Source organism: Rana temporaria, chromosome 3, assembly GCF_905171775.1.
Source record: "Rana temporaria chromosome 3, aRanTem1.1, whole genome shotgun sequence".
Lineage (NCBI taxonomy): Eukaryota > Metazoa > Chordata > Amphibia > Anura > Ranidae > Rana > Rana temporaria.
The window spans coordinates 113,425,042-113,441,380 of NC_053491.1; the positions used below are offsets into that span (position 1 = coordinate 113,425,042).

Here is a 16,339-nt window from a genome sequence, read left to right on the forward strand (position 1 = left end):
TCATCTTTCTGAATACAGGCCCTGGTGTTTAATGCCCCTTAAGATCCCCCCACTGTTAGTGAAATTTAACCACACTATTAACCCACTATATGATGAAGTTTGGAGGGTGTGTGTGTTTTCGGGGGGTCGTGATTGAGTTTCTTGCACCTATTTTCTGAGAAAAAAAGCCTTGCTGAAAGCCATGGTACGTCTCACTGTTGGAGGGTAGTTATTGTATTCATTGGACTGATGACATTTAGAGAGCAAACATTTTTGTAAAACATGAATTTCCAAGCTCATCGTGCGAAAAAAAAAAAACCATATGCATAACAAATAAGGCTACTGTCCCTTTAAATTACTTCATTTGTAAAAAATGAAAGTGAAAGTGTGCATTCACCCTGTGTCTGGGACTTCAAGCTATGAAAAGCGATAAAGATTCCATGGCTTACAACACGGCAAAGCATGTAGTCTCCCCATGTTGTCTCAAAGCAGATGTAAATGCGAAGCACACGTGTGTAGAAGTTTAGCCCCTCTGGCTACCCCACTGTGGAATTCCACAGGCGGAAGACAAGACACAGAGCTGTGTCTGATGGCCGTGGCCCTGCTCACTACATCCATACATGCTTTACTACTTTGTGTGCTGCTTGTCCTGACACTCCAAATGTCTACATCAAAAACTGCGCTTCCAGGTAAGAATGGACCCTCTTTTTCTGCATGCACTTAGTTATTCTCGGTCAATGTATTATCAGTCCTTAATATTTTCCCAATCAAAGGAAAGACCTTGATTGTTGATTGCCGGCTTAACAAATTGTTGCTATATTTTTCTTGCATAAAATACTTTGTTTCCTTGCAAGCAGCTGAAAAACATTTCAATGTGACATGTAAAGATTTTTGGATTGTGTTTGCATGGGGCCCCTTTAACGGGGATGCCATCTGGTCTCAAAGAGCAAAAAAATGTCTTTAATCGCAGCAGAATAGAGCAGTTTACTGCTGCATTTAAAAAGCTTTCTGGATCTGATTGAGGCTGGATTCACACCTACGCATTTGTTGTGCTTTTTTGCATTTTGCAGATTTGAACTACAGAACGTGTTCCATAGGAAACCATGTTTAACCACTTCCCGACGGCCGTACGACTTTATACGGCTGCAGGGTGCCTCCGCTCCTCCTGGCCACTGGGGGGCGCGCGAGCACGCCGCATCACTGGGATGCCGATGCGCGTGCCTGGTGGCCGCGATGCCCGCCAGGCTCCCGCGATCGGCGGTTACAGAGACAAGGACGTGGATCTAGCACACAGATCCACGTCCTGTCAGGGAGAGAGGAGACCGATCTGTGTCTCTTGTACATAGGGACACAGATCGGTCACCTCCCCCAGTCAGTCCCCTTCCCCAACAGTTAGTAACACTCACTAAGGTACACATTTAACCCCTTCCTCACCCCCTAGTGTTAACCCCTTCAATGCCAGTCACATTTATACAGTAATTAGTGCTTATTTATAGCACTGATCGCAGTATAAATGTGAATGGTGCCAAAAATGTGTCAAAAGTGTCCGATGTGTCCGCCATAATGTCGCAGTACCGATCAAAATCGCAGATCGCCGCCATTACTAGTAAAAAAAAAATAATAATAATTCTGTCCCCTATTTTGTAGGCGCTAAAACTTTTGCGCAAACCAGTCGCTTATTGCGATATTTTTTTTTTTTTTACCAAAAATATGTAGAATACATATCGGCCTAGACTGAGAAAAAAAAAATTGAGCTATTTATTATAGCAACAAGTAAAAAATCTATATATATATTTTTCAAAATTGTCGCTCTATTTTTGTTTATAGCGCAAAAAATAAAAACCGCAGAGGTGATCAAATACCACCAAAAGAAAGCTCTATTTGTGTGAAAAAAAGGACGTCAATTTTGTTTGGGAGCCACGTCGCACGACCGTGCAATTGTCAGTTAAAGCGACGCAGTGCCGAATCGCAAAAAGTCCTCTGGTTAGGAAGGGGGTATATGTGCCCAGTAAGCAAGTGATTAATGGATTGTAGTACAAATCTGTAAAATGCAAAAAGCTCCAAAACTGCATAGGCGTGAATCCAGCCTTAGATCTAGGGATCTAATAGACTTGCTTTCATTTACATCAGGCTCTCTCAGATACGTCACATTTAAGTCTAAAAATGATGCAGACCATTACATTATTAATATGATTATTTTAGATTATTTTATATTTTTGGCCTGGACGGAATCAGAGGTAATTAGATGTAAACTGACCCAAGTCCATTTATATCTGGTCTCTCATAGACTAATGTAGCGGTACCCCACGTAAGGGCTGCTGTTAGTTGTGGTCTGTCTGTCACCCTGCCCAGCCAAGTGCACAATTTTCAGTCACTTATCAGACAGAAAACAGTCCTTGCACTTGTTTTTGTTATTTTTATTAGGGGAATTCAACTTGGATGGGGATAGGGAAATAATGAGATGCCCAGTTGATAGTAGAAACAGATATAGGGACTTGAGAACTATATACATCTCCAGTATATACACCTCCTCTCTTCCTACAGCACAAAACGTGCATGCAGACTATCACTCCCAGGACCAGCTAGCACTGATTTGCAGGCCCGACACTGACTCAGTCAGGCCTAAAGCTAATGTCATTTGTAGGCAGGGACCTCGGGCCCCTATGGTGTAGCAAAAATATTGGTAGTCCCAATGCTAGCTGTCCACGTGGTAACTGATCCCAGCACTACCTCTTCAGGCCCTGCCAGCCCACCTGGCTGCAGCTGCCTCTTTCCACTGCCCGTGGCTCTGCACCCATCCCAGACTGCACTCTCCAAGTCCTCTCACGTGTGCCTCCCCAGTCCTCCTGACTGTGCATCACTAACCAGCCCTCCTGGCTGCAACTTGTAATACCTGGAGACTTGCCTGGCAGGACTCTCCTGCTCCCGTGCCACCTGTAAAGGACACCTCCATGTGTCTTGACAGGGTCCTGTCCGCACCCAGGCCCAAGATCACCCCCCCCCCTTAGACTGGGGAGCTCCCTCAAAGGTCACGACAGCCTAGCACTCAATCTCCAGCTTCCACCCAAACTACTCCTCCCCAGCTGGGCTGACCCAGAGCATTTGAGGGGGCCTGCCAATCCAGAATGGGGATTGGTCAGGGCTCCCCAGAACACTCCAGACAGCACCACCTGCTCTCTCCTCCTTCCTTTCCAGAAGGTTCCAGAAGGTTCTGGAAAGAAGTGGGAACTCTTAGTGATGCTTCCTGTGATTCTCCCAGTTTTGCCTCAGTCACTCCAAATCCAGACCTAAGAGACAGGCTTGGCTGCTAGCCAATCCTGGAATTTACCTACACTAACAAAAACTTAACCACTATCACGTCTAGCACACTAGAGGGTTTTACACCAACATGGAGCTTCTAAACTGGCCCACTTGAAAAACGAACAGGCAAACTAGGTGGTCCTGTCCATGTGAAAGTGGCCTACTTACTTTTCTTCCCAAACTTCTCCCTGTGTGCCTATAAGGACCATGTGTTACAATGGTCAGATGTAGAGTCCTTACACATTTTACAAAGAGGCAACAGATCTCACTGGGAAACATAAGCTGTAATCTATCCTTCTGAAAACCAAATATGCAAAAACACTGAATATTTTGTACTGTCTGCAACCTAAGAAGGGGTGATATGGGAGTGATTTAATGGAAGATATACATGGGTTGGGGCGTGGGCTTCAAAGAGACGTTGGCATTTTGCTGTAATTGTACAATACAAGAGAGTGGTAGACAACTTTCGAGAGATGGAGCTGCTTGAACAGCACCGATAAAGTCAAAGATCACCAGGCACAGTTTCCTGTTGTTAGGGCTGGTTCACACCAGAACACAGTGACAGAAAGGCATGTTCCATGTATGTTTCCTGCAACATGTTCAAAACACATTGCCGTTGTGATCTACTGTGGGTGATAATACATTGTTAACCCCAAACGTAGATCACAAACGCAGTGTATTTGTGGACACAAGATCACATGGTAGTACAGTATCATGCAAATTGGCACAGTGTATCCCAAAAAAAAGGTAGTAAGACCGGCCTTTTTTTCTTGATAAAATATTGTTACTCGGATAAAAAAAAAATATTACAAGAGTGTAGGGTTTAGGAGTGTGTTATGCAGAGAATGCAAGGTTCACCAGTGTATTATGCTCAGAATGCAGGGTTAAGGAGTGCATTAAATTCAGAATGCAGTGTTCTGGAGTGCATTTTTCTCAGAATGCAGGTTTCAGGAGTGCATTGCTCTCAGAATGCAGGTTTCAAGAGTGTGTTGTGCTCAGAATGCAAGGTTCGGGGGGAGGGGTAGAGGACGCTACCATTTGGGTGACTCTGCCCGAAACAGTGTCCTCTGCCCCCTTCACATCACCCTCCCCCCCCTATAGCAGTAACCTTTGGTCCCCCTTCCCTCCCACAGTAGTGTCCTACCTCTGTACACAGCTGAGACCGTGAGGCAGCACAGTTCTGAACAGAGGGCAGCAGCTGGCAGAGTGACTTTTCATATTAGCAAGCTGGTAATTGGTTGCTTAGGACCACCCTGTGTCCTAGCTTGCCGACCCCACTTTAAAGCATATGTAAAATCTAACAAATCATAAATATTATTTGCACCCTTTTGTCTGTTGACAATAGTATTGAAGGTGTTTTTTTTATATTTGTTCAAAAAGTACAAGCAAAAACACATTGATCTTGAAAAAATTCTAGTGACCAATTTAGTTTCTCTTATGCCGCGTACACACGATAATTTCGAACATGCTGCATTTTTTAATGTCGTTTTAAAAAAAAAAAGTTTTTCGGGTTGTAAAAAATGATCGTGTGTGGGATAAAACGACGTTTTAAAACCGCGCATGCTCAGAAGCAAGTTATGAGATGGGAGCGCTCGTTCTGGTAAAATTACCGTTCGTAATGGAGTAAGCACATTCATCACGCTGTAACAGACAAAAAAGCGCAAATCGTCTTTTACTAACAAGGAATCAGCTAAAGCAGCCCAAAGGTGAATGGAACTTCCCCTTAAGAGTGCCATTGTACGTCACCGCGCTTTGTTCATCATTTTTTTAAAACGATGGTGTGTGGGTAACGTCGTTTTTAATGATGAAGTTGGGAAAACTTTGTTTTTTGGACATGCTGAAAAACAACGTTTTCTTTCATGCTGAAAAATGATGGTGTGTACGCGGCATTACTCTCACATGACAGCGCTGCTGATTAGCCCAGCTTCTCATGTAAGGCTGGGAAGGGAGTAATTTAAAAAGGGTGACCAGGCAGGCTTTTTATTGCAGATGCTACATACATTGGAGTTGATTTACTAAAAACAAATATACCAATGGCAGGTCTGCTTAGGAAAGTTTGCCTTGCAGCTAGGGAAGCATTATCCATTGCAGGCCCTATGGAGCTCACTCCATTGTGGAACAATCCTAACTATCCTGAACTATATAAACTGCAGAGATTTTCCTCATGGAGGCAACAAGGGGTCTGGTGCTTTCACCAACTATATACTGGTGGTACCCTAAAGGCGTATGATCAACTTGCGTGCAGAGTTCTCATTGGGTTACTGATTATGGAGATATAGATGGTGATCAATGGGACATGGCCCTGGAGGCACTTCCTGCTGCATCTGTATCAGCTGCACATAAGCTCTCACAATTATTCATATTGCACAGAGCCTATCGTTTGCCTACAAAAATGATATGATTGGGTCCAAAGAGATTCTCCTTTATGCCCGAAATGCTCAATGGTCAGAGGAGACTTCATACACATGATATGGACTTGCCCGAAAATTGCCTTATATTGGGCAGAGATTGTGTAGGTTATCCCTGACCTAGCCCAAACACCTATATCTCTTGATCCATTAGTATGCTTGTTGGGTGCAATAGATGCTGAAATGTATTCAGAAGGTATTTACACTATGGTGACCAGATTATTGTACCTCGCTAAAAAAACTGATTACCCGATTTTGGTTGGCAGCCACCATGCCTACTAGGGTGCAGTGGATCGCCTGTGTTAACTCCCGTCTACCTAGAGAACGAGTAGCTTATTGCCTTTGAAAAGTGGTTAAAACATGTAAGTAATGTCATTTGGCAGAGTTGGCTTGATAACCCAAAACTTGCCCCACCACAACTAGTGATGGATAGGCGGTTACAATTTTGAACCCACCAAGAGTTACAATGGTATTGGCCTGAGCTTGGGTATTTCTGAGTTTTATATCCGAGTGTAGAAAAAAGACACCGTTCTGAGCAATTGTCCATCTCAAAAGCTCTGGTTGTTTTGTTTTTTCCCCTTTTTTAAATTATTTTTATATCCTTTAAAACCTTGTATATGCTCCAAATATGACGTGACGGTCTTTATTTCACTGTAGATCTTATATACAATGCTTAAGCATTGTATATAATGCTAATATCTTTTTTTCCTACAATGTGTAGTCACTTTTTATTCTTGTCAATAAAAAAAGTTTGGATAAAAAAAAATATAGGGCCAGATTCAGAAAAGAGATACGACGGCATACGAGTGCGGTCGGTCGTATCTATGCGCCTGATTCAGAGAATCAGTTACGCATAGATATCCCTAATATCCGACAGGTGTAAGTGTCTTACACCGTCATATCTTAGGCTGCATTTTCAGGCTGGCCGCTAGGTGGCGCTTCCGTATGTTTTTATGCAAGGAATATGCAAATTAGTATTTACGCCGATTCAGAAACGAACGACCGCCCAAAGTTACATCGGCGTAACGTATCGGAGATACGTTACGCGGGAGGAAAGATACGCTCAGGTATCTGAATCCGGCCCATAGACTATTCACTTTGCACAGAATTTTTCCCAGAGCTTAGTGAATGAGATACAGGTTTGCTGACTTCCATCATCTATTTATTTGCAAGTAAGATTTTTTTTTTTTTTATTATTTTCCTTGCACATGATTGGGCATTCTTTGCAAAGTTAGATTTTACCGCATTCACTAAGATCTGGGGAAAATCCCTTGTAAAGTGCAACTTCCCTAGAAAAGTGAACGGCGTATTTGCCTTTAGTAAATCAACCCTTATATCGCTTCTGCAATATAGGACTTTTAGATAAGGTGATTACAGTTCCACTATGAGCCCCTGAGAACTTGCACAGGTCTCTCTTTTCTTGCTAAATGAAGCTGCAGGGAGCCAATGTGTTGCTGGCCAGGGTGGGCATGGACAAGAGCGCAGGTTTGTTTTAAACCTAATATAAACCTAATTGCTAAAATCAATAATAAGCATACTAACTTGTTAATTATTCCTATTTTGAAACTTCACTTTTTAGTAAACTAATACCTGATGATCCAGCCATGAATGTCCTTGTTCAAGTTACTTCCCATTAAGAGTGACAGTATTCTGTCCCTGTCTTCCAGTAGTGCTCCTCCATTGTCACTTGGTCACTTGGTGGCCATTGCAATACATATTGCAGAGACATGTTCCACTGAAAAAGTCCATACAGTCATGGCTGAAGTGCATGCAGGTCCGCCATCAGGGGGTACAGGCAGTACACCTGTAAGGGGCCGGAGGTCCCCAGGGGCCCGGATGGCAACCCCCTAAAAAAAATAATTTTTTTTTTAAATATATTTTTATTTTTAATAAAGGGCCATTTTTTTTTTTTTTTAGAGGTCCGGAGGTCCCCAGGGCCCCGGATGGCAACCCCCCCCCCTTTTTTTTTTTTTATAAAAAAATATATATTTTTTTTTTTTATTAAAGGGTCAATTTATATATATTTTTTTTTTTTAGGGGTCCGAAGGTCCCCCTTTTTTTATATATATAAACAGTACAGACCAAAAGTTTGGACACACCTTCTCTTTCAAAACTATGAATTAACACATGTGGAATTATACATAACAAAAAAGTGTGAAACAACTGAAAATATATTTCATATTCTAGGTTCTTCAAAGTAGCCACCTTTTGCTTTGATGAGCTTCAAGAGGTAGTCACCTGGCGCAGCACCCCATAACTCTCCTTCTTGGTCAAATAGCCCTCACACAGCCTGGAGGTGTGTTTGGGGTCATTTTCCTGTTGAAAAATAAATGATGGTCCAACTAAACGCAAACCGGATGGAATAGTATGCCGCTGCAAGATGCTGTGGTAGCCATGCTGGTTCAGTATGCCTTCAATTTTGATTAAATCCCCAACAGTGTCACCAGCAAAGCACCCCCACACCATCACACCTCCTCCTCCATGCTTCACGGTGGGAACCAGGCATGTAGAGTCCATCCGTTCACCTTTTCTGCGTCGCACAAGGACACGGGGGTTGGAACCAAAGATCTCAAGTTTGGACTCATCAGACCAAAGCACAGATTTCCACTGGTCTAATGTCCATTCCTTGTGTTCTTTAGCCCAAACAAGTCTCTTCTGCTTGTTGCCTTTCTTTAGCAGTGGTTTCCTAGCAGATATTCTACCATGAAGGCCTGATTCACACAGTCTCCTCTTACCAGTTCTAGAGATGTGTCTGCTGCAAAAGGTGGCTACTTTGAAGAACCTAGAATATGAAATATATTTTCAGTTGTTTCACACTTTTTTGTTATGCATAATTCCACATGTGTTACTTCATAGTTTTGATGCCTTCAGTGTGAATCTAAAATTTCCATAGTCATGAAAATAAAGAAAACTCTTTGATTGAGAAGGTGTGTCCAAACTTTTGGTCTGTACTGTCTGGTCTGGATGGAAACTCCCCCTTTTTTTATATATATATATTTGTTTTTATTTATTTTTTATTAAAGGGCCCAGAGGTTTCTTTTTTTATTATTATTATTATTATTATTAAAGGGCCCAGAGGTCCCGAATGGCAACCCGCCTTTTTTTGTAATTTATTTTTATAAACTAAATAAATAATTTGAGTGTATATATATATATATATATATATATATATATATATTTTATTAAAGGGCCAAGAGGTCCCCAAGGCCCCGGATGGCTACCCCGCCTTTTTTATATATATTTATATTTTTCTTTAGTTCTTCTTTTTTTTTGTAAAGGGCCCCCCTCGCTTCTCAATTTCAGGCGGCAGCACCCCTCCCCTCCTGGTCTCTGCTCCAGGGGGCCCATGCCTGAAGCGGTGTAAGGGGCCCCATAATTCCTGATGGCGGCCCTGAGTGCATGTATGTATATATGAAGTTTTAGCAGTATATTTACAGGACTGAGATACAACAAATGATATAGAAGCTTAAGATGTAATTTATTTAAAACTTTTTAACACTGCTGACATAGTGGAACACGTGAAATAATTTTTATGTCTAGGGGAACCCTCTGCTAAATTGTTACTCTCTAGGTAACTGTACATTAGCATGAGTAATACAGTTTAAATGTAATAATACATAAAAGAATGAAGAATGTGCCATACCTAGCATATTTGACTACAAGAGCAGATCAGTTTGAACACCTCACTGTTCTTCATATGAAATTCAGTAATAATCATGGAAAAAAAATAATGGACAGGAAAGAAACACAGACAGTAAAAATGATAGTGCCTGTTACATTGGTGGTCAGTGAAAAAGTGCTTTGTTACATTGGTAGATGGTATAGTGGTGGCATACAATTATTTACAATGGGAGAAAAAAACCTTAAAGGGGTTGTAAAGGTAAAAAAAAAATTCCCTAAATAGCTTCCTTTACATTAGTGCAGTCCTTCATCACTTACGTCATCCTTCGATTTTGCTTTTAAATGTCCTTATTTCTTCTAAGAAATCCTCACTTCCTGTTCTTCTGTCTGTAACTACACGCAGTAATGGGAGGCTTTCTCCCTGGTGTGGAGAAAGCCTCTTGAGGGGGGAGGGGGCGAGCAGGAGTGTCAGGACGCCCACTAACACACAGCTCCTTTCTCTATCTGCAAAGTAGAGAGTGTTCTGACCCTCCTGCTCGCCATCTCCCCCCTCAAGAGGCTTTTTCCAAACCAGGGAGAAAGCCTCCCATTACTGTGTGTAGTTACAGACAGAAGAACAGGAAGTGAGGATTTCTCAGAAGAAATAAGGACATTAAGAAGCAAAATCGCAAGATGAGGTAAGTGAAAGAGGACTGCACTAAGGCAAAGGAAGCCATTTAGGGATTTTTATTTTTTTTACCTTTACAACCCCTTTAAGATAAAGGTCTGTGGGAGAAGGACACTCTTACACCATTAAGTGGGAAGACTGTCCCCACAGAGTGCTAAAAAGATAATTGATATCAGTAGTTCCCCAGAGAGGAGACAGAGTCCATTGCCAGCAAATACTGGAAGAACCCTATCTGAAAAGGCTGGTCCAAAAGAGGGTTACTTAACTTTCCCAAGTCATCTTCCAGGACAGCTTCATGAAAGAGGGACGTGCGTCCTGCAAAAAGAAAATGTCAAGCTCTTAGAAAAAGCCGCTTTGCCAAGATTATCTTGACATTTTCTTGATCATTTGCAAATGACTGCAACTAAACCTCTGTTTTAATTACATACAGTTAGACAAATTAATTTGGTTTTGTGTTTCTTTGGTTTGGTATTTTTGAGCCTGGCTATTATGGTAAGAATTTTTGTATTTTCCATATGTATATTTAATCGCATTTTACTAATCGCATCTCATTTAAAGTCCCAACCTTCCATTTTTTTTAAACCCTTTTAGGGATGGAGGCCTGTGGTGGTGCAAACCACATGCCTCATATAAAGTCCCAACCCCACTTTTTCCTATAAGATTATCTTGACAAACTAGTGTCAAAGAGTTCATTGATAGCATGAAGTAAGAAATGGTACATCCAGTTCTTTAGATCTTTCCTTCAAGAGTCTTCCCAAAGTGAGGCATTGCCGAGTACTTCTGGTTCACCACGTTAGCAGCTGCTCCTACTCGGAGTACAATAGTGGAGGAGTAGGGTATGTCAGAAGAATTGGAGATAAACTCAAGTGATGAATCGGACTCAGAAGAGGAGGAGCACGGAGAGGAGAGGAAAAGTAAGTCACAGAGGTTCTTCTGTCCCACTGATAAAACAGAAGAACTACTGAAAGTGATGCATGATACCCTAGGGTTTGAGGAGGAAGAGAAAGTCATGTACGTACACGCTTGACTATGCAGGCTTGCAGAAAAAAACAACTGTGAACATTTCCAGCACATCGCACTCTTAAAGACACCAGAGACCATTCTATATAAATGGAAAGAACCAGAGAAGAAAGTCTTTCTTCCAAACTGCCTTAAAAGGACATTCCCCTTTAGAGAGGAAGGTGCAGGCTTATGGGAAAAGTGCTCTTGATTGGATGCTTCTCTGTCCAAAGTTTCTAAGAAAACTGATCTTTCATTCAAGGATAGAGGTGCACTCAAAGACCCTATGGACCAAAAGGTGGAGAGTTACTTAAAGAGGAGGTCCAGCCCCCCTGCTGACTTTTAATATATGGACGCTTACCTGTCCAGGGAGCCAGTAATGTCAGCACCCCAGCCGATCTTCTGATCAGCTATCATGTGCAGCTGCCACCATTCCTGATACGGGAACCTGGCAGTGAAGCCTTTCAGCTTCACAGCTGGTTCCCTACTGCGCAAAGCCTGCTGCGCTTTCTAATTGGCCCAGCGGCGGAGGAAAGAGGAGGGGGGCCGAACTACCAAGAGATGGTGCCGTCTTGGGATTTGGGGAACGGTACCTGTCAAAAAACAGGTACTCGTTCCCCCATCCCCCCTGAAAGGTGCCAAATGTGACACCGGAGGGTAGGAGGAGACGGATAAGCGGAAGTTCCACTTGAGTGAAACTCCGCTTTAAGACAAACATCAAACAAGAAGGCTAAAACCTCAGTGAGCCAGATTCAGATACAATGGCGTATCTTTAGTTGGGCGTAGCGTACCCTATTTACGGAAGCGGCCAGCGTAAATATGCACCCCAAGATACGACGGCGTAGGAGACTTACGCCGCTCGTATCTTGGCAACAGTGAGGTGTAGCTGATTCTATGAATCAGTCGCAAAGATATGACGGCGCACATTCGGACTTACGACAGCGTACGTGGAGATACGCCGTCGTAAGTCCTTTGTGAATATGGGCCAGTGTGTTTATAAAAATGTTTTTTTTGTAGGTCCATCAGGAGTAAAAAAATCCTATGCACAATAGATTTTGACACCTTTATGACTAAAGCCCAGCTGGGCTGACACGCATCAATATCTCTTGTGCATAAGATTTTTTACTCCTGAGGGACCTAATATGAAGAAGATTCTTATGAGCATAACACACCATGTTGCCGGCCTTCTCGTTTGAGGTTTGTCTACAGTATGTGTGGCTGAGGTCTGAGCACATATATACTTGCAATATACACTGCTCAAAAAAATTATAGGAACACTTTGAAAACATATCAGATCTCAATGGGCAAAAATCTCATGCTAAATTCAAAAAAAAAAACGAAAATCAAAGTAATAAAAATTATGCAGCAAGCTAGTCCATTTTGCTGAAATTTCATTGCAACAACTCAAAATGGTCTTCAGTAGTTTGTATGGCCCCCAAGTGCTTGTATGCATGCCTGACAACACCATCTGAGACAACAGATGGTATGCAGGTGCAACCTGGCGGCACTGGATGGACCAAAACATAATGTCCCAGAGGTGTTCTTTTGGATTTAGGTCAGGTGAGAGTGGGGGCCATTCAATGGTATACATTTTTTAATCCTCCAGGAACTGGCTGCATGCTCTCACCACATGAGGCCGGGCATTGTCGTGCAGCAGGAGGAACCCAGGACCCACTGCACCAGCGTAGGGTCTGACAATGGGTCCAAGGATTTCATCCCGATACCTAATGGCAGTCAGGGTGCCATTGTGTTGCCTGTGGAGGTCTGTGCGTCCCTCCATGGATATGCCTCACCAGACCATCACTGACCCACCACCAAACCGGTCATGCTGAACAATGTTACAGGCAGCATAAAGTTCTCCGTGGCTTCTCCAGACCCTTTCACATCTGTCACATATGCTCAGGGTGAACCTGCTCTCATCTGTGAAAAGCATGGGACACCAGTGGCGGACCTGCCAATTGAGCTTTACAGTGTCCAGCAGTGAGCACAGAGCACACTAGAGGACATTGGGCCCTCAGGCCACCCCCATGAAGTCTGTTTCTGATTGTTTGGTCAGAAACATTCACACCAGTAGCCTGCTGGAGGTCATTTTGTAGGGCTCTGGCAGTGCTTATCCTGTTCCTCCTTGCACAAAGGAGCAGATACCGGTCCTGCTGATGGGTTAAGGACCTTCTACTGCTCTGTCCAGCTCTCCTAGAGTAACTGCCTGTCTCCTGGAATCTCCTCCATGCTCTTTAGACTGTGCTGGGAGACATGGCAAACCTGGCAATGACACGTTTTGATGTGCCATCCTGGAGGAGTTGGACTGCCTATGCAACCTTTATAGGGTCCAAGTATCGCCTTGTGCTACCAGTAGTGACACTGACCCTAGCCAAATGCAAAACTAGTGAAAAACAGTCAGAAAAGATGAGTAGGGGAAAAAAAATCATGTTTTAGAGGTCGTCTCATTGTTGCCCATCTAGTGCACCTGTTGTTAAGCTACTTTGCTGTTAATTGAAATTAACAACCCCCTCTGTATACACCCCTCCCCCTCTGCTACTTAACTGACCAGCTCAATACCCCAGGAGTTCTTATTCAAAAGTGTTCCTTAAATTTTTTTGAGCAGTGTATATATAAGTTTAAAATAAAATAATAACAAATATATATATATATATATATATATATATATATATATATATATATATATATATATATATATATATATATATATATATATATATATATATATATATATATATATATATATATATATATATAAATAACTGAATGTTCAAAAGAAAAAACGTTCATCCAGTGATAGAAAAGATTAATCAGTATTAACAAGCCAAGTCTATAAGTGATTGAATTCTAAGTGATTAAACTTAAAGTGTCCAAAAAAATCTTCTTAAGAAATCTTGCTTGAAACCTTCCACCACACCATAGTGCTCAGTGACTATGGTGTGGTGGAAGGTTTCAAGCAAGATTTCTTAAGAAGATTTTTTTGGACACTTTGGGCTGGATTCAGGTAGATCGGCGCATTTTTAGGCGGGCATAGCGCATCTCATATGCGCTACGCCGACGTCAAGCAGAGAGGCAAGCACCCAATTCACAATGCAAATGCTCCCAACGTTGTGCCGGCGTAACGTAAAATCGTCGGCGTAAGCCCGCCTAATTCAAAGTAGGTGGAAGGTGGGCGTGATCCATTTAAATAAAGCGTGACCCCATGTAAATGATGGGCCGAACAAACGGCGCATGCGCCGCCTCGTGGATGCATCCCAGTACGCATGCATCAGAATCACGTCGTAAATACTCCATAAGATACGTTGAATCACTGCCTACGACGTGACGTAACCTACGCCCAGCCCTATTCAAGTACTACTACGTAAACGACGTAAAATACTACGGCTGTTCCCTGGTCCATACCTTAACATGACTTACCCCTGCTTTATGAGGCTTAACTTTACGCCGGACGTACGACCTACGTAAACAGTGTATATTAATGCGCCGGGCGCAAGTACGTTCGTGAATCGGCGTATCTCACTCATTTGTATATGGGAATCGAATTTCCCATATGCCTCCAGCGTAAATATGCGCCCAATTTACGCTGGCGTAGGCAAGTTACGTCGGTCGTAAGAAGCCTATTTTCAGGCGTATCTAGTTCTATGGGCACAGCGCACAGATACGGTGGCTTATCGTTACATTTACGCGGCTTATCTTGAGATACGCCGCGTAAGTGTTACGTGAATCCAGGCCTTTAAGTTTAATCACTTGGAATTCAATCACTTATGCACTTGTTTCTTAAAAAAGAGTGCACCAAAAAAAACGCTCAAAGGGGGACTACACAGTGCACTTCCCGGCGCCAAGAAAAGAACTTTAATATAAGATATACAGGAGATGGACTAAGTCTAAAACATATCATATATATATATAAAATTAACAGAAATAGCTGAAATCTCTGCTAAAACCCGGAAGGTAATATATATATATTGCAGCAGCTATTTAAAAATAGATAAAGCACATCTATTAAAAGTATAAACAGAGAATCAATCAGATAAAACCAGTAAATAATGGTTGTATAATGAGCATAAAAAAACATATAGATAAAGGTGTTGGAAAAGAGTCCATAGATCAGTGAATCAGGCAAAGTTCAAAATAATAAAGGAAATGCTTTCCAGGAATGGTAGTACACCCTCCACCGATTTCCAATCTTCACCAAAACGTGAAAAAAAAACTTCCCCTCTGGGGTTTACACTCACCAGAAGATCAATAAAGAAAAGCCTTGAAATATATCATCCTGATCGGACCTCCAACCGCATTCCAGAAGCAGCAAGGGATTTTTTTAAAAACTCCAAACAGGGGTTCATAGAAAAAACAAAGGGCACCAAATAGTGTAATATTGCTTTAATAAGTAAAATCCCGTATAATAACACACCCCGCTTTCTATCTACGTACAATGAGTATACTTGTAAATGAGCATAAGAATAAAAGAGTCAACTTCACCGCTCTCCTCCACACACAGGGGGTCGCGCTTGTGCTAGATGCACGCTGCTGAGGACACCTGGTCTGATAGGGATGGTACAGCGGTGGAACGCACTCTTCACAACTTCCTGGTAGCCACGCACTGACGCGTTTCGTCACATCCGACTTCAACAGAGGGCGTGGCTACTCGGCGTAGATTACGTCTCTATGTAGTTCCCGATCGACGGCTATTGGATAAGACGCGCGCACACCTCCGCTCCCATTGGTGCATCAGGGGACGGAAGAGAGAGCAGACGTCAGCCGAGTCAGAGTATTAGGGAAACACCAATAGACACGTAACACATAATAGAGGACCCTGCACATACGATCGCAAAAATGCTGCAACGTATTTAAAAGTAGTCACGCCTCCTTCTTCTGCTGTTCCGTGATATGCGGAACACTCAGCTTCCCAGGAGACACTGTGTTCAGTGTTCCGCCTATCATGGAGGCCCTCTCGTCCGAGACCGAGGACGAGAGGGCCTCCGTGATAGGCGAACACTAAACACAGTGTCTCCTGGGCAGCTGAGTGTTGTGCCTATCACGGAACAGCAGAAGGAGGAGGCGCCGCTTTTGAAAAAATGGACGGCTGCGTTCTGACAGATACTGCATGTCTTAGGATAAGGTAAGGGATCGTCAAGACATGCAGTGACACAGTGAGACATGTAATGGGGAACAGTGAGTCTGGCATGTAGTGGCACAGTGAGGCATGTAATGGGGCAAAGTGAGTCTGGCATGTAATGGCACAGTGAGGCATGTAGTGGCACAGTGAGGCATGTAATGGGGCACAGTGAGTCTGGCATGTAATGGCACAGTGGGGCATGTAGTGGCACAGTCTGGCATGTAATGGTGGCACAGTCTGGCATGTAAT

General features: G+C 42.8%; 1 protein-coding gene across 1 annotated transcript in view; it reads left to right on the forward strand.

Annotated features, from left to right (window-relative positions):
- Positions 1-363: 363 nt before the first annotated feature.
- Positions 364-16,339, forward strand: part of IL15RA (interleukin 15 receptor subunit alpha) — a 109,501-nt gene continuing 93,525 nt past the window's right edge. Inside the window, exon 1 of the mRNA XM_040343276.1 lies at positions 364-668. Within this exon, the coding sequence (XP_040199210.1) occupies positions 455-668 (214 nt within the window). The 5' untranslated portion in view covers positions 364-454. The remainder of the gene's footprint in view (positions 669-16,339) is intronic.